The sequence below is a fragment of the Lytechinus pictus genome, chromosome 7 (genome assembly GCF_037042905.1).
Source record: "Lytechinus pictus isolate F3 Inbred chromosome 7, Lp3.0, whole genome shotgun sequence".
Lineage (NCBI taxonomy): Eukaryota > Metazoa > Echinodermata > Echinoidea > Temnopleuroida > Toxopneustidae > Lytechinus > Lytechinus pictus.
In genome coordinates, this window is record NC_087251.1 from 18,694,505 (window position 1) to 18,721,432 (window position 26,928).

At 34.8% G+C, this 26,928-nt stretch overlaps 1 protein-coding gene across 4 annotated transcripts in view; it reads left to right on the forward strand.

The window, feature by feature from the left end:
• The first annotated feature begins 339 nt into the window (after window positions 1-339).
• Window positions 340-26,928, forward strand: part of LOC129265428 (collagen alpha-1(XV) chain-like) — a 31,134-nt gene continuing 4,545 nt past the window's right edge. Inside the window, exons 1-10 of one of the 4 annotated variants that reach the window (XM_064102138.1) lie at window positions 340-4,808; window positions 11,865-11,922; window positions 13,257-13,327; window positions 17,438-17,802; window positions 18,300-18,446; window positions 19,008-19,080; window positions 19,499-19,574; window positions 21,194-21,313; window positions 23,112-23,183; window positions 26,200-26,339. In XM_064102138.1, the coding sequence (XP_063958208.1) occupies window positions 2,636-4,808; window positions 11,865-11,922; window positions 13,257-13,327; window positions 17,438-17,802; window positions 18,300-18,446; window positions 19,008-19,080; window positions 19,499-19,574; window positions 21,194-21,313; window positions 23,112-23,183; window positions 26,200-26,339 (3,295 nt within the window). In that variant the 5' untranslated portion in view covers window positions 340-2,635. The remainder of the gene's footprint in view (window positions 4,809-11,864; window positions 11,923-13,256; window positions 13,328-17,437; window positions 17,803-18,299; window positions 18,447-19,007; window positions 19,081-19,498; window positions 19,575-21,193; window positions 21,314-23,111; window positions 23,184-26,199; window positions 26,340-26,928) is intronic. The other 3 variants (XM_064102139.1, XM_064102141.1, XM_064102142.1) reach the window with 3 other exon arrangements.

A 26,928-nucleotide genomic window follows, 5' to 3' on the forward strand; every position in this document is an offset into this window, starting at 1 on the left:
AGTCATTCCTAAACATTCATCTGTTTATAACTTGGTCAGAATTATTTTTTGTAGCAATTAATAACAACAATTTTATATGATTTACTAGAGGATACAAATTCCTTACGAAAATATAGATCAGCCCATTATGGCAGAGGACAGTGCATAGATCTCTGATGATTTTAAGATAAGAATACAACCTTTTTTTTTATTTGTCATTCCCTATTTGTCATAAAAAAAGAAAAAAAATCAAATCATCTTATTTTAAGCGTTTGCAACTGCAAATACCATTGGTGACATATGTGACAAGTTTAGTGTTTGTGTAATGATCTGATAGTTCCATGCCCTTGATATGTACTGGTATGTGCATGATGTGTTCCATGGATCGACCTAGAAAGCTAGGTTAAACCATGAACAGTCATTGGTGATACTTTTCAAAGCTATGTCACATGGTCAAACTAGATTCCATCTCCTCTCTTTCATCGGTTTGGATCACAGAGCGATTCTCAGAAACCCAAAGGTCGATATCAGTTTCATTTGATACCACTGCGTTTTACCGGGGCCCTGTGTAAGCTGACAGGATATGGGGGGGGGGGGGACAAATGTAAATAATTGAAAATTGATTGTCAAATTTCTTTCATGGTTGACCAAAGAATTATGCTCAATTGTACAATTGGGGGTTTATTACAGGCCCTGTGTTTCTATCTACTGTAGAGAATCACTTCTTTATTTCTCTTGATTGTGATAGAATAGTAGGAAGTGAAATAGTTATTTTTGTTATTTTCTTATGTTTTGAAATGCTTTCAGACCATAGATTTTAGAAATCATTTAAGAAGTTGCATTTTAAAAGTTCGGACTCATATTGTTTTAAGAGCTTGCAATTATTTTCTTTTAGAATTTCTATTCAAGAAGTTATAGCAGACCTAAAAATAACTTATTAGATAGGATTATTTTTTTTATGTCATTGAGTGTACATATTCACAAAACCAATATCTATTTCTATCTTCATCTATTTTTAATTCATTTCTGAAATGGTGACAAAAAATATTTTCATACCTTCAGATTTTGTCTTGTTTGTTATATCTAAAAGATTCTGAGCTCCCACACTCAATATTTTTATTTCTTTCCTATACCCCCTCTACCCCTCCCCCTCTCACTCTTATTATCTACTCATTTTACACCCTCTCCCCAATCTTCTGTTCATAGTTAGATCTTTTTTTTGGTATCCCCCTTCCTTTTATTTCAGATCATCACAATAATTATACACTGCATTTGTTTTAGTGTCTGATATGTTCTTGATAATTTCTCCCTTTATATTTAAGCTTATATTAAAGATTATATTACAACTTTCATTTAAATCAGTTTTTTCCCTAGAATGCTTTTTGCCTTTTTTTATGGTTTAGCTATTTATAAAAAAAAGCGTAATAATTCTATCGTTCCCTTCCATAATTCTCATGTTTCTCTTTGTAAAAATAAAAAGTTTTATAGGGGGGTATTATGGACTTAAATTCTGTGGCGCTAGATCTAAATCTCTGCTTTCCCGTACACATATCTTTTACAATATGGTCTATTATGACTCGTTTTGTGGAATGTATACATGTAGATACACATCAGAGCTTGTAATAATGTCTAGACAATGTTACAAAGGGATGAAGGAAATGCTTAATCAATACATTTTTCATCATGTATAGGGTTTTCTGATTTTTATCTCTTAGCTTTGCTGCTATAGGGAGCTTATTGAGGAAATGAGAAAGTTCTGCATTGCTTCCTCCTACTTCCAATGGGAAATTTGTAATATGAATGATTGATTATTGAAAGATGATTTTAACAAGCTTTGTCTCCCCCAATTAAGCTTTACGCATCAAAGTATCTTGTTTCATATCTAAAAATATTTCACATTCGTGGTTGTGTTTGAGTAAGAGTGGGAACTATGACCGGAAAGGTCTTCAATAATAGCTTGATTATTTCAAATCTGGATAATTCATTGAGTAAACTAAAGTGACCATGACATAGCATTGGTATGGAGGTATTTATGGGTCAATCATGTGGACATGAGATCATTCCTGGTCTGGATAAGTATCTCATTTCACAGATAGTTTGATATGGTAAGCATAAGTAAAGGAGGGGTGGAAAGATGTGCCAAGTATCTTGTCACCGTGGTCATTGAGATGGGGCTTATCAGTAGACAATAAGTGCGAGAGTATATGAGGAAGATGATGACAGTGATGTTTGCAGTACTGCTGTGACATCATGAGAAGCAAGGGGTACTCGTGACCCGTCAGGAATGGGGAGCATGCGTGCGTTTCTTCTCTAAATAATTGATTTAATGGGGTAGATAACCCATGCGCATGGATGCAACTCGGTCTACGCTCTGATGTCTTGACAAAAAAGTGAACCCGTCGGTGAAGTTCGCTACTTCTGTCTTGTGATTCAACTACTGAGGTATTCAGAGCAGACGAGTGATGTTATCATAACACTTACTCATCAGCTGATGGATTATTGATGACTTGCGCTTGTCTTTAGAGCCAAAGTGACATCCATAAATTGGAAGTAGAGATAGTATTCTTTTAGAAGTGAAGGTTGGAAACTTTTCATCACCTTTTTAGCACCTCTTCTAATGAGTTTGGTGATTTGATTTACTCAGAAGGAGCACAGCATGGCCTATCGAGGACAGGAATGTTTTAACTCTTTTAATGGAAGCAGAGCTGATGGTGGTAAGACAGTATCAAAGCTTACTGTTCAACTTGGCAGAAGCAATGGGAATGTAGCAACAAGTGGACCACAGGGTGGTGGATTAATGAATCAAAGAAAGCAAGTCAGCTTTGGCAATAATCAGAGCAGCAGACTGGGCGGAGATGTCAACGTCATAGGCGGCAGCAAAAACAAATCAGTGACGGTAGCACCCAAGATAGGCAACAATTACACAGCAGATAGTGGCTGTTCGTGGGGCGGAGCTGAGGGTGGAAGTGGTAGTCAGAGTCGAGAAGTGGGATTAATCACGCCAATCAGGGATCACGAGAGATGCGTTAATGAGCAAGGATCCTGTCAGACCATCAGCATGTCAACAGACAACATGAATGCCATGTCGGATAATAATGATATGCCGGCGTTAGACCAAGGTCCTGCAGCCCCTTTCAATGAATCGTCAGCCATGCTGCCTGACATTGAAACCAACAAACTCCACCCTCGAGTCTTAAATGGTAATTCTGTCCATGAAGAGGATTCAAGTTCCATTAACAGCTCAAATGTAAGTAAGGTACAGTTTGAGGAACCTACTGTTATGAACATTGATCCGAGCTTTGAGAGTGCTGAAGAAAAAGCTAGAGCCTTAGCAGTAGGAGCGATAGAGAAAGCTCTTGCTTCACAGCTTGTATCGTCTGTGACAGAGGCAGCAGCTAAACTTGTGAGTGACGAAGCCAAAGAATCAATTGATGACAACAAGATGGATACCAAACAGTGCCAGGAAAATGGAGGTTTAACAGCAAATGAGTTTCCAAATTTATCTGACAGTAAACTGATCTCCAGCTTGAATAATTTTGAAGAAATCACAGCTCTTCAAGAAAGTTCAACCAACTGCCAAGATGCAAATGCAAATGAAGTCTCTGATAAGAAATCTGTTTTCATAGAGAACAGCAATTTATCAGATAATGTGAATTCCAACAATAACACACAGTTACCACCAGTGCCGCCCAAACCAGCCAAAGGTCTGCCTAAACAACCTGATGGTGCATCAGGACCAGAACCTAAGAACACTCTGCAACAACCTCCATTGCCAGAAGAACATGGTGAGGTGCAGGAGTTCTTCAGCTCTTCCCAAATTCTCGTCTCGGACGACATTATCGACTGCCTACCTGAGGTTGAAGAAATGAGTAATGGAGCACCACCATCACCCCCTCTGATGGCATGTCCTGATCAAACCTTAGCAGAGAGTCAAGAGCAACATGTTGGTGGCACTTCTTTGCCTTTGCCAGGAGACACAGAAGGTGAGCAAAAACCCAGCATTAATGAACCACAAAACAATGAAGAAGAAAACAAAATGGATGTGAATAGCACTAAGGATATTAAGAATGAAATGACAGAAGCTACTAAAGAAAATGACATTGAAGATGCTGATAAAATCATGGACAAAGCTGAAAGTGATGTCAAAGGGGAAAAAGAAGATGGTTTTATTACTTCTGATGTGTTGAGTAAGGAGGACTGTGCTATACATGCAAATCACGTCTCTCAAGTACATGGCGATATCAAAGAAAATATCAAGGATAGTTCTGTAAGTGCTATAAATAACGATTCAAAAACCACCAATGTTACAGAAATAGCAGAAGACAACAAAAGGGCTGCCAAAGAGGAAGATGTAGAACAAAAAGATCACAATAAAGAAGTGAGAGAGAGTGTAGAAGTTAAAGACAGTATGAAACAAGACCAAGAGAATGTTTGCCAAGACAATTGCACGCTTGATGATAGCCTATCCATCCCTTCTCTAACAACAACATCGGCGTCTTCATCGACGGAGATAGGGATGACGCAGATTCCATTATCGCCGATCTTTGAGGAACCAAGGTCACCGGCTAAGACAGATGATCATCTTGATCTGTCAAACACAAGTTTGTCATCATCCTCCCATCAAATAACTACATCCCCATCATCGCCAGAAAAGATGGACGTATCTGAAGTACCGGGCAGTGTGAGTGATGAGAGTGCTGCTGTCGCTACAGCAAGTATTGAATTAGGAGTGGAAACTACTGGAATTACTGAAGCAAATGCAGATTTTATCGGGAAAGAGAACTTTAATGAAAATGAAGCAGAAAGCCAGCACAATGATGAAACAGAAGGCAAGTACTTCTATAATTATTCATATTTTTTATTTGTCAACTTTGTTTGAATGAAAAGAGCAACAAGTAGACTCTTGTAGCATCTCAAATCACTCTCCATTTGAAGGTATTCATTACACTATTATCATTGAATATCCAGGGGGCCGTTTCATAAAGCTGTTCGTAAGATAAGAGCGACTTTAAGAACGACTGGTGAACCTTTCTTATGCGCTAAACCATCGCCAATGAATATACCATTTATCACAAGAAAGGATCACCAGTCGTTCTTAAAGTCGCTCTTAACTTACGAACAGCTTTATGAAACACCCACCGGTTGAGACAAATGTTGATTGAATCCCCCGTCAGACTTGGCTCTCATGACCCAAATTCACTAAAGTTTCTTAAAGTATTACTCAGTGGTCATTTTTCAGTTTGTATCATCATTGGGAATTTCAAATTCTAAGGTGACCCGTCTTTTATCACATTTCTGAATGTAAATGGAATTTTTTACATTTCAAATTACTACATATTTCACTGTATATTTCAATTATTGATTGTCTGTGTTTATGAAAGATTCTACATTTGATAAGAAAGTAAACATATTTTGGATAGAACCATTTGTCAATGTCAGAGCTTATTACCCATTTCTTCCCCCCACCCTGTGTACTGACATGTATCTGAGACTTTTGTTGGCAGCCTTTACTAAAAAATCATAACATCAGGATATAGGCCTACACACACTTGAACCTAAATCCTAGATCCAATTTACCATGATTTGATTTACATTGAACCCAAATTGAAAAGCTTCCTATAGATTTCAAATCACATTTGTGAACACACAGCTGTATTGGCATGCTTCTATTTCAGATGAACTCCCTTTTTTAGCTTAAATTTACTGATGACTGTCTTTTTCCGCAAGGGGCCTGCCTTTTTGTATTTATTTTGAAGGGCAATTTGATAGAATCTGGACTCTCTGGAGAGAATCATTTGAGAGAGTAGTTTTGTGTTTGTGAATTTTGCCATACTGATGAATGTTTTGTGTCTCTCATGTGTTGATCTGTTCGTTGGAGAGGAGTAATTTTTTTTTTACAAGATGACAAAGTTCGGAAGGAGATCTTTCAGATCAATGATACTGCTGTTTACTGCCGGTATGTAGGCCAATATATTTTCTAACTATTCTTTTACTAGGATTAATGTAAATATTACAAAAAAGAGTTGATTAGAGTGGGGCACCGTGGTCTAGTGGTTGCGACTATTGTCTTTCGATCAGAGGGACGTGAGTTCGAATTCCAGCCATGGCGTGTTTTCCTTCAGCAAGAAATTTACCCACATTGAGGGCAATGGGTACCCAGCAGGATTAATTCCTTGAATGCATGAGCGCCGAAAGGCAGCTGGAGCTAAAGCGGGGGTAATAATAATAATTACAATGTGCCTCGGAATAGATTATTTCAAGATAAATGGCGCTATATAAATACCTATTATTATTAGAAAATGACAAAAATATCAAAAGCTACCAAAATTACAAAGAACAACCAAAGAAAGAAACAAAACATATGTAACCTGAATATGGAGGAATTGCCCAAAACCCAAAGAAGTATAATTTCAGAACAAGAATATAATGTTGCTCCTGAGGTTTCCGAGGTTTTTTAAAGACATTTTGCCAATTAGAAACTTATTTAAAAGATTTTGATTAAAAAAATTAAGCTTACCATTTCCTTCTGCTTCACCTGATTACTTTATGAATGTACAATGAAACCTGTAAATTGTATCTCATTTAGTTCACACTCACTATTTGGGGCTATTATTTTAAGGCGAAAAAAGATTGATTCAAATGTTTTTTTTTTAAGGGGTGGGGTCAACATAATAGATGATTCATGCCAATGGGCTTGGTCTGTAACAGATCCTACAGAGAAAATGATATGCCATATTGGATCAGAGATCTTGATTGCCTGATAAGCGAGCTTCTCCAATACAGCTTACTGGCAGGAAATATATATTCATGTACGTGCCATATTATTAAATGTTGCGAACATTCATTGACCTCTCTGGCTTTTAAATACTTTTTAAAGAGAGAAGTATAATTTCAGAATAAGAATACAATTTTTTTACTGAGGTTTCTGTTTTGTAAATTTGAGGTTCTCTACTGGAATCGTTTTTTGAAAGATCTTAAACTTAGTCTAACTTTGTGATATTTTGTACCTTTTATGATAGTTTTTACTTAGCAAGGGATTTCATTCTAACTCTTAATTTCTCTAGGATTATTGGAAACTTTATTTCTTCATTCATTTGTAATAGATTTCATTGTGTGTATATTTGGGGAGGGGGGCTTTCTAGAATTAAAATGCCCGCTGCTCCTGTATATGAAAAAGTCATTTGCCTTGAAATTTCATTATTTTATTATAATTAGTCTTTCTAATTAGAAATAAATAATAGCTAACCACCATTGAAAATTAGGAGCCTATATTTAGAAGCACACAATTTCATGTGATCCATTTGAACGCCACCCATTTCCTAATATAACCATTTCCTTCAGGTCATGCTCAGGAGGGTCTGTGGTTAGGTTGGAAAATACAAAGAATTCCTCGCAAGCTTGACAAAGCTAGATTGAATGACTGACTTTAGAATCACATATGATATTGATTTCTTGAAGATGTTTGAATGATGAATCTTGGTATGGCTAATCATTTGGCTGTAGATGTCAGGTCCCACCCTGTGCTGCCCCCCCCCCCTCCCGCCATTAGCACACCTAGAAAACTGTAACTATTGGGGTCGGGGGAATGCAAATAAACTTTCTCTGTCCCATTTCCCCCCTTTATGTGCTCAATTTCATTTCATTTGGGAGGATTGTTTATTGCCCCAATAGTGCCCCCCAAAATATATATATATTATATAAACAAGGAGATTTGAATATAAAGTATTTAAAGGGAGGTATACTATACTTGAAATCCTATGAAATATCAACAACTCACACAAATGTTCAATTATGAAATAGAAATATTGCTGAAAGACATCATACATCTATCCTAGCAGCCATTTCATGTTCACAATACTCCTTAATTATTTTCGTTGTTTTTCAAATCAATCAGAGCCGTGTATTTATAAAGTGTCAGTCAATTACATCCTTAATTATCACTCATAAAGCTGAACATCCTATGTTGATAGAAGTATTAAGACAGATATGCGATATCTCCGCTTCTGGATAGAAACCACACTCTGTCGAACTTCACTGGCTCTAGAACCACAGAAGGTGCTTTTAAACCCAATCAAACACCAAAAGTACCTGGTAATTTCTGATCAGGAAATCTACCCTGATCTACATCAAGCTTGTCTACATGTACGTGTATCAGAAAATACCAGATATTTTTGCAGTGTGAAAGCAAATAACTGATAATATCCCTGAAAGAAAATAACCGCTTTCCCTAATTAAAAAAACCTTTTGCAGGGATTTTTTCAAGTTTGCTGGTCACCTTGCTGTGTGAATACAAATGACAAGAACTTATCTTTGGTTCAGTGCTCAGACACATGTATAGGGGGTTGCAAGTAAGTTACCGAGCAAGCGATTTTGAAAGAGCGTACATTGTCTGCTCAAACTGTACTACGCATATTTGTAATATTTAGAACTTTAACCAAAAGAGGTTCAGTTGGAATGAATATGGAAAATAATTCTGTCATTTTGAAGCCTGAACAAATAGTTGTAATTTGACAGGAATATTGATGATCGAGTGGGTCTGAAAGTGCTTCCTATTAAATCTACTGACTGCTGTACCACAAAGTCTTCAGCGCATGATGATTCCCAATTAGAGAGGATTAGCACTGTATCAATGTGACAAAAATATGAATGCTCATTATACTGTAGTTATCCTAGTGGAAATGGATTATCTGGCTCGGCTGATAATCAATGATACCGAAGTATCCGATTCCATTGGACGTGAATTAGCTGTTGAAATGACAGGAAATGCCTATGATATGAATATTGGCATGAAATACATGTTTTCTGTGAAGAAGAATGGATTATATTGATAATGGACTGCGTAGGTGGATTAGATAATCTACAAAATGTTAACTTTTAAAATTTATATATTTTGTAGACTGTATTGGAGTATATTACCATAAAGTGATTATAGAGATTATTTTATATAATGAAAGTGTATTTGTTTATTCAGGCTCGTGCTGTTTTCTACCCCCCCCCCCCCCCACCTGCCATATAGGGAACTTTTATATGGTACTTTGATGTAGAAATCATTCAATAATTTCAATCAGGAAATTATAGTGTGTTTCACAAAAAAGACTATGATATGAATATTGGCACGAAATATGTTTTCTATGAAGAAAACAGTCTATAAGTAGAAATAACAACTAGAGACATATATGGAGAACTTTTTATCTCAACATGATTAAGGAAAAAAATCAACTATTGCAAGTCAGACAGTTTAATAATACCAAGTGTATTGAGGCAGACCAACAAAATGCTTATGTGCATTTTACAGGAGTTTTTGACATAAAACTTAATATTTTTAGATGCTACCATTTGTATCTGCCATGTGATCCTTAATTCTGATTGGATGCTAACCGTATTACTACTGCAATTTCCATCAATGCTAAGTTTCATGCAAGCAGGTCCATGTCTTCAGTAGATATGAAATTTGAAAGTAAAAAGACGGAAAGATCAAATAGCTAGGTAAATGTTAGTAATTGTTTGGTTCTGTCGAAATGAGGCCTCCATATTTTCCAGGGACCATGGCATTAAAACAAGTTTTCAGAAAATAATTCTATAAAACCACAAAGAGGCCACATTGTCTATATTTTTCTTTCATATAACTGTAATGTCTGGTAACCAATTCATTGGAAGGGTAATAAGGTAATATCAACCAAGTAAAAGAAAATGTCTTAAACTAGTTGAATACCAATATTGCCATCACTTTGCAATATGTAAAGTTTCATAGTAGGATATACTCTTATCAGGGGCCATTGAAGGAACAGGGGGCTGGAGGGGCTTAAGCCCCCCCCCCCCCCCACTTTTTTCCAAAACCATGTATGAAAACATAAAAATGACCATCTGATTGTGATTTTTTGAATGGTCAGCCCCCCCCCCCTCCACTTTCAAAACTGTTCTATGGCCCCTGTCTATGACATTAGACTCTTTTTATAGAACACTAATAAGGCAGAATATATAGTCCACTATAGATCATCTTCTAGTTACTTTACCACATTGTCACATACCACAAATGCATAGCCACCATGCTATTAGTCATGCTATGGCATCTTAAAAGTCAGCCGTCTAGAACTTCTGGTCTATCTTGGTCGGCACGGTAATTATGTCAACATCTTGTTTCTTGCGTGAAGATGATATGATAGGAAGGAAAGGTGATGTGTGGACAGAGGAGAGAGCATGAGAGGTTATATTCACTTTGTTATGTCATTGTTAAAGTTGTAGGCCTATGTCAGGGTTCCCAGCCCATCAGGGAAATTTATTTTACTTTTTTCCAGTTTGAAAAATCAGGGAATTTGATAAAAATTACCTCGAATCAGGGGAAAATGCCTTTAATGAGGGAAAAGTCTGGGAATTTTGATCAGCCCAAAAGTCGAAAGCACGGTAGTCCATCAGACTGTTATATTTTGCTGCATATCAAAACAACATCCATTTAATGACTGGTTATAGTGGTACTAATTAGTTTTACATTATTGCTTTTATGCTGAAAATACATGTAATTCACTGCAACAACTTAAAAAACATGCAAAAATGGGAATATGTTTAAATAATTATCAGGGAATTTTTAAACTTCATCAGGGAAAAATCAGGGAATTTTGTTTTCTTGAAAAGCTGGGAACCCTGCTATGTGTTGGGATTCAACGGACCCAGGTTCTGGGTATGATAAATCCTTGGTTAGACAAATACCCTGTGATCCTGTGATCACTTGTAGGCCTCTACTTGAAGCAGAGCCACACTGTAACTGACACAAGGCAGGAAACTTCTCAGATCTAATTGATGTATGCACTCAAACTTGGCAACTGGTAGGAAATGGCTCTCGTGAACAATTTATCAGAAAAATGCCTTTCTTTGTAAAAAAAAACAAGAAGACAGAAACATTAATAGAGCTATAGCTTTGAAATAAAACCCAAGAAGACAGAAACATGAATATAGCTTAAATTTGGTTTGCATTGACATATTTATCATTACATCAACTTATGTGATGCAAAGATGCATGTAGCAATTCTAACCGATAAAATAGAAACATTTTCCAGTAATGGTTGCATACTGTATATGTTGTATTAGAATCCAATCTCGTTTCACTAATTCATTATGACATGACCATATGGTATTGATAAATCATTTTTATTCACTAATTTGGTGTAGTACAGCAAGGTCCCCCCCCCCCCCCCCCAATCAGGGTGTTGGTAATAGACCAGCCTATATACCTCAGTTGCCTTACCAGTAAAGTGTAGTCCATCGACCATCTCTATCCCTCTGTGCAAATTAACTCCTTACACATACCCTGGTATCTGAAGAATGGAAAATATTTTGAGATGATAAGGATGCTCATCCTTGAGTGATAGTCAAGGAGAAATACCACAACAGATGAGGATACCCCCCCTCTCTCCCTCTCTCTCTTTCTCCCTACCTTCCAGCCCCATACCCTTAAGTTTGTATGAAGTATGTCACCTGGGTTACATGTTGAGGTATTATTAGGGTGTTATACAGCCTGGGTGTGTATCGATGATGATAGGTTAACAAAGATATTGCCCCCCTCCCCCCCCCGCTTATGTTGTTGTTGTGTGTTTGACTTCCTGGGGGCAAAAATGTTTTAAAGCCTCATGACGATATTTTGTTCATGTTATTTTAGTGTACATCATCAGATAGAAAGAATAACCTGAGAATTGCCAATTTTCTGTTATATATGTTTCCTTTTGACCAATTTGTTTGTGTAGCTGATATATATTTTATTCTTTATCTCTTTCATATCTGTATTTATTGCAATCTTTTGTTCATTTTTCTTAATTATTCTGGAAATCTACCTCACTACTGACTATATCATTTGATATATATTTTTCTTTTCTTTTTTTTTGCAAATTTTCCAGCTCCAGTACAAGTACCACCTAGTGCTCAGAATGGACCTTCACAAACACAAAATGAAAGGTAAGGAAATAATTCCATTCAATAATTCATGGTTTACCATGATCCTTTGTGGTTTTACATGTTATATTTGTAAAGCGCTTAGACACGTCGTTCCGATGTATTAAGCGCTATATAAAAAACGGATTATTATTATTATTATTTTAATTTGGTTTGAACAGTGTACGAGAGGAGTGGTTCAGCACACATTAAATATTAGGCATTTGCCAAATATTCTAATTACTAACAAAGAGTTAAAGTAATGTGGAAGAAAAGATTAATTTAAAACACAAATTCAGTGAATAATTGTAACATACATGTATAGCTTAGTGTTTGATTGATGGCTATGATTTTGATTACATTGATCCTTATGTACCACCATGTGTATAAATCAATTGCACGATCAATCATTTAGCTTCATGTTACTGACCCCATAAGTTCCTCTCTCATTTGCTTACTTCACAAATATTGGTGACCCAACAGTTGTTTTTGTAACAATTGCTGCTGTCTTAATTTTTCAGATGACGTAGCATTAGGGGCACGGTTTGGAGAAGTTATTATTCAGTCATATGAGGATGAGGATTAGATGAATTAGTGTTAAGTGTTTCAAAGATAATTAGTCACATTGTCTGAAACCAGAATAAATGATTGAGCTGAAAAATAGATCGCTATCCTTTTCATCAGGTGGAAATGGCCTGAGACTTATAAGGCAAACGATCAGTTATTAAGGTACCCTCTACCTCACAATAAAGGGTACGACCATATTATTAAGTTTTTTATGGATGGTTTCCTTCCTCGCAATACTGTGATAGGTTGGTCATATTAAGGTGAATATTGATCATTTGTCACCTTTTTTGGTTATTTTTTAATTTCCACTTTGTCCAAAAAAGGGTTCATGTATTCATTGCTGATTTATATGTAAGGAAGAAATGAAGTGTACCATTCACTCATTGAAAAGTACTTTAGAAAAAGTCAAAAAAAGTCAATTCTTTCCTTTGAGGTAGGCCTAATTTGTAGATTTTCCATCGAAGCTATCATCGCAGCAGCATATATCATGGTATCATAATTTAATAACTTCAATTTTACTTTGTTGACAGACAAAACTCTGTAGAGGGTGATGATGAAACAGTTGTTCTTAGTCGAGATAATTAAAACCAGACGTGGTATTTATGTGTGATTATGGAACATTGGCAAACATATTTGCAGAATTCAACACAGGGCCCCCATAGACAAATTTTGAGAAGTTTTATTGCCTCCATACTGTCATAACTGTACTGTTGGTTGGATAGTTGTGCTAAAGCTGAATAGTTAACTGCAATCATGATGAATAATGGAGGATATGTTACCTTTTTATGTAGGATGTATAACCAACAGCATCAGCATGATATGAATAGGAAAAGTGGAAACCTGGACAATCATTCGATGCAAGGTATGTAGATTATGTAATTCTGAAATTATCTTATCTTTCGCCGTATTTTAATCATCATCGTGATCAAAAAGAGGTACACCATTAGCTTAAAAATACACATTTTACTTGCTTGCTGGTCATGGATTTTGCACACTTCAGCCAATCTCAATTAGACCCACATACTTTGTTATGACTTAAATTAAAATAATGAAGATAAAAATGAAAATATTGATTATTTTTCAGAATTCAAAATCACCATTCCAGCTGTTGAAGTCATAGTGGTAAACTTTTAGGTCAAAGAGGAATCCCCTGAGCTATACATACTTTTTAAGCTGATATTTGTACATCAAGATATCCATGTTGGAATTTATGCATACCACTGTACCATTTAGAACTTGACAGGTAAAAGATCTGTCTGACAAACATCAATTATTATTTTTTTTATTTTTATTTATCATGTTTTGTATAAATTTTTCAGATATTGCTAATTATACACTACCTGTCATTCTGGCAAAGGATACATTTCTACTTTTGACATGGGTCATTCATTTTAAGCGAAAAAAAAAAAAAAAACATTTCATGCCTAAGATAACCTTCATTTTGACAATTGATATGTAGTTTATCAGAAAATAAAGATTTGCTTCAATAAGTAGATATGTCTACCTATCTGTTTTACTAGATTAAAGATTTTATCTTTGCTGCCCTAAATATATTGTCACTCAATATTTTGTGCAACTGTGCACCGATCTTATCAATGCTTTCCTGCCCTATTGTACAAATGGATATTACCAAAATATGCAGCTTTCAAAATACCTTCAAAAATTCTTAAATTGAACTTAATCAACTCGAGTACCGGTTTTTTCCGGTATATAAACCGCACCGTTTTCCCCGCTTTATAATCTTGAAAAAATTGGGTGAGGTTTATCCAAAGAAACAACAAAGTTTCATCAGTAAGCTGACTATGTTTCTTCAGTAATTAAAGTTTTCAACCAACCAAGAATTATGTAGAATATTTAATGTATAATTATTTGTTGGTTACTAAAAAAAGAGAGTATATTTTGCGAAGTTTTCTTTGAAAAATCTTCTTTGTAAAGGTTGTTTTATATTATTTATTTGATTACTATTAATAATAGTTTTCCTAAAAAAAAAATATTTTCAGCTGAAAATCCATGGAAAATGCTCTTCAATAGGCATGTAATCATATTCGGTTATTAAAAAAGGCATTAAATGATGTCCTTTATTCTTTATTTTTCTCCTTTTTCTCTCAATATTAAAAAAAAAACTTCCCCTTTTTATACCATAATTTTGATATTAAAAAATGCCATTTTATGGTCTCCTTTTCCTTAAAAAAAAACCCTGGTAATTTTGTAATGAAAACTTATTTTTTACACCTAAAAATGCATGGAAAATGCTCTACAATAGGCATGTAATTGTAATTTGTAATTGGTTATAAAACAGGCAATAAATGTCCTTTATTCTTAATTTATTTTCCTCAGTTTCTCTGAACATTTTTTTTTTCTTTTCCTCTTTTTAGACTATAAGTTTGATATACAATACTGCCATTTCATTGTCTTTTTTTCTTCATTCTACAAAGGAATAATATATATTCTTTTAAAAATAAAGTTAAAGAATGAAGTAACCATTTTTTTAAATACAAAAATTAGTAATATATCTTTTGATCTTTTAATGATTTTCAGTGAAATTGCTATCAAATACGGTCGGCCAATTTTTTAGTCTCCTGATTTTGGGGGTGCGGTTAATACACGGCCGCGGTTTATATTCCGAAAAAAACGGTATTCAACTCAGCATGTGTCCATCTATTGCTTGATGTACTCTTTTTTTTCCAGTGTGTCTTCCTGTCTTAAATCAGGTGTTGTGATCATATCATCTCACCACCTGCATTTGTGCCCCCTCTAAACTCTCATTTATGGGATGTTATCTTTGGACCTTCATTGAAAGATGTAATATCATCATATAATTATAATACTTTGAAAATACTTAAGTCTTTATGTGGCTAGATTACAATATTCCAAAAAAGGTCAAAAAGATTTTTGAACTAGCATGTTCAAAAGAAAGTGCAAATATGACAAATTTTCCATTCAAATTCAACCGATTCATTAACACTAATTGACCATCATGGAATTCTGAATTAAGTATATCAATACAGGAGATTAATGCATCCAGTGACTTAAATAGAGTGTATAATTGGTAATTTTATTGAATGTGAAAAACGGGCTGTATGGCCAGATAATTCAGTTGAAATGGTCCATTTCATATTCCAGTTGTCAAGTTTTAATGAGAAGAATATTTGATGAAACCATCTAGCAAACTTGACACATAGGATATAGGATTTCATTTATAGTCATTATTTTGGTTCATTTAATTGATTGATCTTTTACTTTGGATTCAGTTTGGAAAGAGGTTTTACTTATCTGTCATTTAAGGTACATTTGTTATTGGATAATATATAAATGCATTATGATATAAATATTTTTAAAAGGATTTACCTTTTGTGAATTTGTATCAAAGAAATATTTTCCTTTGGTTAGAATCTAAGTTTAAAGACATGCTGAATTATAAGATATCTTTGTGAGTCAGTGCGTATGATATAAATGATGTCTTTAAAGAATTGGATGTAAAGAATACAAGAAAGGGAGGAGAATTTTAGTTATGGAAATCTTGTTGAGCTTTATCCTGATAATTTGGATTACTCTGTTAAAACTTTCGAAACATGGCCAGAATTTTAATCATGGGTGGTCATTGCCAAGTTGAATTCATTTTGTCTTGGCAGCCTTGTTTTCTTACTCATCTTTTAAAGTATGTTGGAAACCCTGTTGGGTCTCTGCATTTGGAAATGATCAGTAAATGCAGCCAAGTATTCAACCACCTATGCCTATGGGCCTACATACATGCTAATCTCTGTTTATAATTGTTGGTGATCAATATATTGACATGTAGGCCTAATCATATGGTAAAAAATATAGGTCCCTTTCTTTGGAGAAAAAAGACCTGATCAACAACAACAAAAAATGCAATATTTCTATGCATAATTGATCTGGTTTTCAGAAACTTTTGGTTTTGTTTTCTTTCAATCAAAATGTTGTCTCCTACTCATTGTACAGTCATTCATACTGATTGGCAAGTACTGTTTTTCAAGCGTAGATCCATCTGATATATTACATATAAAAAAATATTTAACTGTTGTGAACATTGTTGAGGCATTTTCCAGATTCCCTCTTTACAGAAGTCCATGGTGGTTCTTGCGAGAACATACCAAAAGAGAAGATGACCATGGCCATTAGGGTATGGCCCCCTACCTAGTTTTAAATCCTAGTTCCTTTACAAAGACAGCTGACTGCTGCAACTGTTAAAGGAACAGCCCTGCTATAATTGTTGGTTATTATCGGTCAAACCAATCCATGGTGGCGGATAATGCTCTGCCTTCCGATATAATTGACAAATATGGCTTTGTTGTTAATCAGCAATTTACATGTATATTTCAATGTCAGGGGTGGCAAATGCAATGCCAAGAGCTAATAACAATGAATACTGCTTTTTGATGATGATTCTGCCATAATGACAATTTTTAATTCCATCAAAAGAATTTGATGAAAGGAAAAGTGACACGAAATAACACTGAAATGTATATTTTTTTCAAAACTTCATATCTTGAAGTTAATAATGTGAAAAAAATTAATAAATGAAGCAAAGCGTCTACATATTTTGAATGAGAAATTTAAAGTGTTATATGTCTTATTTGCTATAAATGACTTTGTTAAATCTCTATTGTAAATGATTTTGAAATAAACTTGCATTCATCAATTTTTGTCTCCAAATACAGACAATTAGTCAAGTATCAGTTTATACAACCCCTGAATCAAATTGAATCCATTATCTTCATGTTCAGAATCAACTCCTCATCTTGCTCAATTTTGTAATAATTTTCTGAAATTATTTTTTAAAGAAATATATATAAGCCTTTGAATACTTATAATTGGAACAAATTTGTTAAATAATATAAAATCACTTAACACAGATTTCTTCAAGAAAAACGCTTTCTAGCCATTATGTTCATCGTTTATTTGACATGAATGACATACAAAGTGTTGAAATACCTTTCTTTGTGTACAGCTACCAGACAAAGTCCACCAGAGCCACCTGGCCCCCCTGCTGTACCCAAAGCTCCTCATGCACCCCCGGCAGCTCCACCAGCTCCACCCCAGCCTCCAGCAGCTCCGGCAGCACCTCCAGCTCCAGCCGCACCTCCGACCCCACCTCAGCCTCCAGCAGCTCCACCGGCCCCACCAGCAGGTCCGCCTGCCCCACCAGCTCCACCAGCAGCAGGAGGTGCAGGCCCACCCCCTCCACCACCACCACCAGCTATTGGAGGTCCCCCTCCTGCACCTTCAGGAGGAGGAGGAGGAGGTGGTGGTGCTCCAGCAGGAGGTGGATTGGCAGCAGCATTAGCAGCAGCCAAATTAAAAAAAGTTAACAGGGTATGTTTTTTGTGAATGCAGTACACTATCAAACTTACATCCTTGACTTACAACCTATTGCAGAAAGAATCTCACAACCAAACAAATAAAATGCAAGACTCAAATCATGAGCAATTCTAGACTGATTGGAAATCCAGTCGTATTTTATTTTTTGGAACTTTGCCTCATGCCTCAGATCGTACAGCATTTACCATTTGCTCATGATTTAAAGTCAGTTGTCTATCTCAAAGCTAACGAGAATATGTCTACAGTTCCTATACGATATCTGATGGACATGTACTTTACCTAAATTTGTACAAGAAAATATAGTTCGCTTTTGAAGAATAATCTTATTGAGAATTCCCTTGTGCTGCATGTATGAGAATCTCTCTAAATTACAAGAGCTATTGACATTGTGTATCCGAACGTGAGTGAGCATGACGGAATGGAATCATTTCCAATAAGAGGCATAGATAAATGATCATTATCTTTTACACATCTTTGAATTTTCTTGACAGAGTGAAATCAATGATAATTCATCAGCCAGTGCAGGAGGAGGAGGAGGAGGTGGTGGAGGTGGTGGTAGCAGACCACCACCATCAGGGGGTGGAGGTGACTTCATGAGCTCTCTGCAACAGAAACTAAACAAACGCCGTCAGGCTTCGGTAAGTTCATAAATTCTCACTACTGTTTCCTCTTTGAACTTCATTTGATGAAGATGAAGAAACATGTAGTGATACGTAATGGATATTATATCACTTATGGATGCACTGGACATTGCGAGATTGGATATTTAAAAAAGCCATCTAAGTCTTTGGGAAATGGCTTAATGCAGAAGATATGTGGTCAAGTCAATAATGCTACTGCATTTTGGTTGTCGTACATGCTTCCTTGTAGGAAAGACCTTAAAACCCTTCTTTGTTTCTTATGATTTTGATAAACCAAAGGGATTGGAACCACCTCCCTGACAAATTGATAAACCTACAGCACAAAAGAAAACTTTATCTTTTGGACTTACTCTTGAACAGTTGTAAAATATCTGGTTTGAAAGAAACAGGTCTGCATCAAGAAAAGTTCAAGCCACTCTTGGCTTATTCTTTGAGCAGGAGTTCCACTCAGTATCTTGAAGTAATTCTGTTTGCCCCAAAACCACTTTTGTTGAGTAACTGTATATATAGTTCTTCTTTGCAACTTGGGAATTAATCCTCTTTAAAATAATTTTGCAGGAGAATCCACCATCAGCATCAGATTCCAGTAGTAAGCCATCGGGTAGAACGTCACCCCCTGGAGCTCCGAAAGGTAGGCATACCTGTTTTGAAATGAATTCACAAGGGCATGTCTTATTATTCTTATTTTCACAGATGATCTGCCTGTTATGGCTAAAATGCATAGATCATCTCAATATGCCCATCTAGATATAGTGAAATAAATGACCTGTAGTTAGACCTACAGTTCATTAATCTCTTGGTAACGTTGCACATCATTTCCTGACTGACACAAGGAGTCAAAGTGATGCCTTAAACTTTCATGATGATGTTTAAACAAGATGTAACTTTGCTTTCCCCAGTTCCTGAGATCCATTGGAAACCAGCATAAAAATCTGGGACCAGAAATACAAATGTCATATTCTAATATTGAGTGTATTAGTCATTTATTTTTGCAATGTTTTATGAACAAAATTTAAAAGATTTACTGTTTGTTATTGTTTTCTGTGAAGCTACTTCCAAACCATGGGAAAGAAAAACCAATGGTGTAGACAGTACCACTTCTAGTGCCTCTCCTCAACTAAACCGGTAAGGATCTTTTTCTCTTTCCCTGAATCACAATGGAATTATATCGCATGCTAAACTAGTACACATTCGTAGAACTGAAGATATCTAAGATTTGATGAATGAATCACTTTTTGTAATCCCTGGGCACATTTATTATATTGTTTATAGTGCAAAGACCTTTGTATCTTGTTTTCATTTACTGATATGATTTTGTCACCTGTATAATCTCTTTTATGATTTCATTTGGATTTTTGTTGTTTTGTTCATTCAGTTATACCATACAAGCATCATCATTGCATGATGTGTTGTGAAGCATGATTTCTGAATTAAGATTTCTTTTGATGAGTTTCTTTTTGTTTTGTTCATTACTACCTATTTGAAAGATATTCAAACTTCTCTTCAGTTTAATATTGGTTGTCATCTCTTCAGTTGTTTTTTTTTCTAACCTGAATTTTCCACTTTTTCTCACATTTTGTGATGTAAAGGGGAAAATTCTTTTTAACCTTAAGTTTGGTTTGATGAAAGCCAAAACATAAGAGAAACAAATCAATGACCTGATAGAATTTAGAACTACTTAACACACATTTGAACATTGGTGAATTTTTTTCCATTGATTTTTTAAATTTATTTTTGGATTAAAATTATATTATTTATTACTTCCAGTTACTCAACCACCAAAAATTTAAGATAAGTGGTCATAATTGTATCAATCCTGTTATAAATAGACTATCTTCAAATAAGAAGGAAGAAGTTACTAAATTTGAGATACGAGGCAAATGAAAGCTCTTTTTGAATAGCACCCATGTCAGTTTGAGCAATTATAATTTCTCATATGTGAATAGATCTTAATCAAGCCCTTAGATCTGTTTCTTTCATTTTGTGCTTCAAGTAAAACCATTTTGATGTAAGATAGGTTTTCTCATGATCATTACCTAAATGTTAGTCATCACTTTTATCTTTCTCAATCTTATTAATCCATTTCATTGTATATTAATGATGATCCTTATTGTCACGATCCTTCTTATTAACATTGTCATGACTATCATTGTTACTTTCATAATGACCTGTCATGATAACCCTCATTATCATCATCACCATCATCACCACCACCACCACCATCATCACCACCACCACCACCACCACCACCATCATCACCACCACCATCATCATCATCATCTCCACTACCATCCCCTCTGTCAACACTCTTATTGCCATCATCACCATTGTCACTATTATCACAACATTCACTATCAATTATCATCATGCTCATCTTTCCTGGCATTATGATCCTTATTACATGTACTTTCAACTATATACCACTTAAATGTCACTGTAATACCACATGTACTCTTATTAACACCTTTTATCATTATTTACTTCATCCATTTCTCCTTTGAAACTCATCGAATCCCATGGTAAACTTTATTCAAACTCACCATCCATTATCCTTCACATTTTAACCTAACTTGTACTTGGTAACCTCCACTGGTCTTCATCAACGTCATGATCGTCGTCATCATCATCATCATCCTATTCATCCATCTAATTTATTATCATCCTCATCATCTCCACCCTAATCCTCCTCCCCCCCCCCTACAACCGAACACCCCATTCCCATCCTCTTGGTATACCCAATATAGTCCTCCTCCTCCTCCGGTGTCCAACCGAAATAGCGTTGATGGTGTTCGGATCATGAGACCTCCCTCTGGTGTTGATCAGCACCAGACCAACAATCCCACATCTCCAGGATTTTCAGGAGGGTAAGAGGCTCTTTGACCGAGGTGTTTGGGTCTCATGCATATAGAGGCTGGTGGTGGGGTTATGTATACACATTAAGGGAGGTTGAAGGATTGGTGTATATATTGGCATGAAATTAGATGTAACTTAATATAGGGTCTGTCTAAGGTGGAGGTGTCCTTAAGTTCACTGGGTAATTGTCATTGAAAATTTCCTTGTGCAGTTAAACAAGTTCTGTTAAGAGTGCTGAAAATCCTAGTATCAACAGTATCTCTCTCTGATATTTGATAAGGGCAGACAGAAGCAGCTCAGGCACAAGATTAAGGCATTTAGGGGATAGCTGTGACAAAAATTATTACAAACCTAATGAAAAAATGTATCAAACACATAGATCTTTAGTCCAGATTATGAAATCAACCTTGATTTTGGAAGATTAATGGTTATCCTGAAGAGTTCAATGTATTCTGTCAATATAGATTTAATGATTTCAGAGGAGTCTTTCACGTAGCACTCTGTCATTTATTTTCACTGACAAAGTTGGTGAAAATCACTGACAAATCACTTAATGAAACACTCACCAGGGCCCCGTCTTACTAAGAGTTGCGATTGATCTGATCAATCGCAACCATGGACGGCCAGCAACGTCAACATATATTATGCATGTTTGTTCAAAATATTTTCTAACTATGATTTATATTCATGCATTCATTGTTTTCTTGAAAATTCACTGTGTTCTCTTTGTTTACCAATGACATTGTGCAAATTTCCTGTAGAAAAAATTATGACACTGATAGATTTCCATAGAGTTACTATTGATTGGATCATTCATAACTCTTTGTAAGACGGGGCCCAGGACTGCAATGCATTAGGCCTATATTCTTATTGAAAATTCTAGTTTGTCAGTGAGGCGAAATCTTCATTGCATGCAGTCCTATGTGTAACTTTTCACTGATTTTTTTTTTAACCCACGCATCGCACTTCATTATACCTGCATATCCTCCCTTGCAAACTTTGTGTTGGATGGACCAGTTCACACATGAATCAATTGATTGGAACTCTTTTCATAATGACGTTTTGTTTAAAAATGCTTTGAAATTGACAGGTTGTTTTCGCTATCATTTATGTTGATAATTTTGCTTGTATTGGACAAGTTTGATTCTAATATGAACTGGTCTGTTCATGCTCACAGCTGTTCACACTGCTAATCATGGTTTGTACTTTGCACTTATATTTTGTTATTTCCTGTAATTGATGTAATTAGAGCATGAATGAATGAATTGTCATTGCTATTTTACAGATGATTTTAACAGACACATGTATCAATGATTGATCGACAGCAGTAGATTATGAATGAGTTCTTGCTGATCTATAAGTTCTACTGAATATCTATGTTGTCTTTTTTAGCATGTTTAATGTAGCCAACTATAATGTGCCTGTATTTGTAAACTGTAATGATGACAGTAACATAGCCTATCCCATTTTACTTCATTGAATGTGCCTAATATACACACAATATTGGTCATAACCGCTGCAAATGTGGACTATCATGCAAATCGTTTTTCCTGAGTCTTTTTGTTTGGCTGATATTTTCATTAAATCTCTTAATGAAATTCTAGCAAAAGATAAGAAATTGTTTTGAATGTTTTGTGTTTATGTCACCTGATCTTTTGAACTGGTATCAAAAGGTTGTGTCAAAACATGAATTTGCAGCATTGTCTTCATTGTTATATATCTCTATTTGTATGACTACATATATGTGAAAACTGTGTTATTCTGTGTGCTTTAGTATGCCTGTGCTTTCATGTTACATATTTATACCAGTGGTCGGCTGCATGGCCCGCGACCTCAACCAACCAGTACCTCGCCTGGTAGTCAGTCCCCCAGGCTTGGAGGGTAAGACAAGTCCACTGCATGCTATACCCACTAGCTGGTGCTTATGTTGGTTTCTATTATTTTGCACCTAAACTTTAATATTTATGTGGTGGTTGTGCAGGCCAGTATTCACATAGCAATCATGACAGTGAAATCGAGTATGATGATTGAGCATGCCTGGGTATATTTGAAAACTAAATTTCAGTGAGGAATTCAAGTCACGTTTCTACAGAGTAATTACATGTGTGTCATAATTCCAATAACTTTTAATGATTTGTCATATTTAATATTTGCTATGTGAATATATGTCAATAGAAAGCTTCCAACTGGTCTGGTTTCATTTTGAATACTTCACACAAAAATATTGTTTGATGAAAGCTGAAATCAATACTTTATTCAGTAACATTTTGAAGAGATTCTGATGTTCTCTGGTATTATCCAGGTCTGACAACCATTTTTTCATGTATTAAAATGCCTTAAACAAGATCCTTTTTACACCCCAGCAGAATTCTGTTATCTTCAAATCAGATGGGGTAAATGCAATCAAATATCAGATGGAAATAAGCTGTTTGATTGCAAGAGATTTAACAATATGAAACCGATCCTTGTATGAAAGCTTTCTTCCACCAGCACACTAGATTTTACATGTGGCATTGCTCAGAGTTGTTCACATCATGATTAATATCACTTTATTATGCAGGGCTCAGTGTGATAACTTAATTGATTACTTCAATGTTTTTCTTTTCTTTTTTCATGCTGGACTGCTAGAGAATTTATTACAATATATTTTATGTTGATTTAGTCATACTTTATAGTCTCAATTCCCATAAATTTTGTTCGCATTAATTTGTATTAACTTTCTTTATTTTTCAGTGGCAGGCAAACTTTTAGTTTGTCAAATTATTATTTTGAAACGATTATCTTTGTTTTCTTTATAATAATAAATTCTTCATTATAAATTCTTTCTAAAAGTAAATTCAATATAATGTTTTCAGATTTGTAAGCATTATTTTGTGGAAGATTGATTGCTATTTTATTATTTTAAACCCCCTTTTTAATTGACTTTCAGATTTCTCCTATTGAATAATCTTCCTATGGAGCTGTGATCATTGATATATTTTTTCTTCTGCATAGAATTAGGGTTATCGGATATATATTTTGATCAAACTTCTGAAATCTCTTCTTTAAATTCAACACATTCTATGTAATATATTATGATGTTGAGGTACATGACACGTCTATACACTGTATGTCACGCACATACCTTTTTATTATATACAATTACACACTTCACTCTGATATCAACATGTATTCATGCACACACGTCATAACATAATTATGTATACATTAGTACCCATTCCTGTTCAATCATACTTTTTGAAAACAAGAATTACCAAATATCAGTATTTTGAATTTAAGAAAAAAATTAGCTCATATTGAGAATCCTGTTTGAATTTTGTTAGCAGCCATTACTGATACTTCTGTTAAGGAGAATTATCTGTGGTGGGTTTATATTCTCAGTTTTCATGAATATTTAGTGCTAAAAATATCTTTCCTGACAATGACATATATAGGGTGAATTAACAGGCATAAAAAGAAAAGATTTTTACATGTAAACATTTAAGTAAATTTAATCACCACCCTCCCCCCCCCAAAAAAAAAAAATGAATTAAAATGCTCCAATTATCTTTACCTTCACTATGTATAAGAATAATAGATTTTTGTTCAAACAACATTGGTTTTAGATTTGCATAGGTTTTGATCTTGGTTCTTTTATTATTTTACTTTTTTCATTGTTGGTTTGTCAGAAATTAGTTGCTATTTTTAATTTGCAGGTGAATTCATATTAACCATGATCACAAAATGAACGGCACAACTAGACAAAGACAGTCCTTAACTGTAATTCATTTGAAATTTGTCATTTTTATTGGTATTACAAGAACATAACTTTAGATTGTTAACATTTTGTTTTTTCACATCACTTTTGCACAGCAAATTTGCATATTTTACAAAAAGTTTGTCTTGAATTATTTTAGACCATTTCATTGGAAATGATTTATGTAACATTAGTAATGTCTTTCAAACCTTTCTATACAAACACACTTTGAAGAATAGCTCTGACAATCGAGTATCACCATTTAACATGCAATCATAGACCCTTTGATAGTTTACTATCTGCCCTTTCACAAAAAAAAAATCTTAATTTGAATGATGATTCCAGTGAAAAATGAGGCTAATTATAAATATTTAGCTTGTATGAAACTAGAACATGATTAGAATCGTGATCGCTAGTCACAGTCACGATTACAATAGCAATCATCATTACAATGATGATTCAAGATTCATGTGTGAAAGGCCCTAAGATATATGGCATAAGACAAGTTGAAAATAGGAAACCCTAGAATTTACCTATTTTTGTTCAAATTTTGTAATCTAACTTATGTATATAGGCTTACAGATGTATTTTAACACCCAACAGCTGTTGATGTAAGGCTATAATTGCTGGTGAAATTTGCTCTTATCCCACCCTGCCTTACCCAATCCTACCTGTCTCCACAGCATCCTCTGCCCCTGTGCGCCACCCCTTCCCACCCTTATTGTGCTTTTGCAAGCCCTTTAAAAATGGAATCCTTATTTATGGAGCAGAAACCCGTACCTATGATTTCCAAATTTTAAGCATTAATAATTCCTGTTGGCAAATTTGCTGATTTATTTTTTAGTGAAAAAAAAAGGGCCTGAAATTTATTGCATGGCTGGTGTTCTGAAAAAATATATTAATTTCATTATCTTAGAAATGGGAATCTATTTTGCCACTATTTTTTTGTTGTTGTATTCTTTGCAAATTCTTCCATTAGTGCATTTTTCTGCCATACAAAGTATGTTTTCAAAATTGCAGAGTGGATATAAATTCAATGATACAATCATTTTCAGAACACCAACCCGGTCATTTATTATTTCAATGAAAAATGTGTTTGCCCTGAAATTATTTCTGACTTTATATCTTTTCTTCTCCCAATGATGTTGTCGCCCTCTATAGACGAAGACCATCACAGCCTGCTATCAATGGTAATGCAGGAGGTGATAGTCAAAACTCACTTGATTATGAGAAACTTAAACAAGAGATCCTGACAGAAATGAGGAAAGAACTACAAAAGACCAAACAAGAAATCATTGATGGTAAGAAACATCATTTTATTTCCTAAAATTTGGAGGACTGAGACACTATAAAATCTTTCAAAACATTGTCACAAGATTGAAAAGATTTACTGTGTTTTTAATTCTGAGCTGCAAGAAGTGACAACTGCAGTATTTCAGAAAAATAACAAGATAAATATGAGCAATCGGTTCAAAATTTAAGAAGTCAGAAGACAATTTTCTCTTTAGTGGAATAACACAAAATAGCTGTTTCATCTTTGAAAAAATGACATTCAGGAATTGGTCTGAAGGTTTGTACTGATTCATAATCGAGTAGACATCAAATTTCAAACACCATTTATCTCTTGTGTTTAAATCCCTCTTTATCATCCTTTCATGTTCCATCAATTAGTTATAAAGATTATAGTTGATCTTTTGGCATTTTTGTTTACAAAGATGAGCTGCCTTTTTGTAATCTACATAAAAATAAAGATTAATTGTTGGTCATTTGGCTCTATTTTTCTGTACCATGTATACATTACATTTTCCCCTGTAAACTCCCTATAAAGTGCATATAGTCTGACAAAAAGGTGTTATGATAATAATTATCATATATGAGTGAACAGACAGA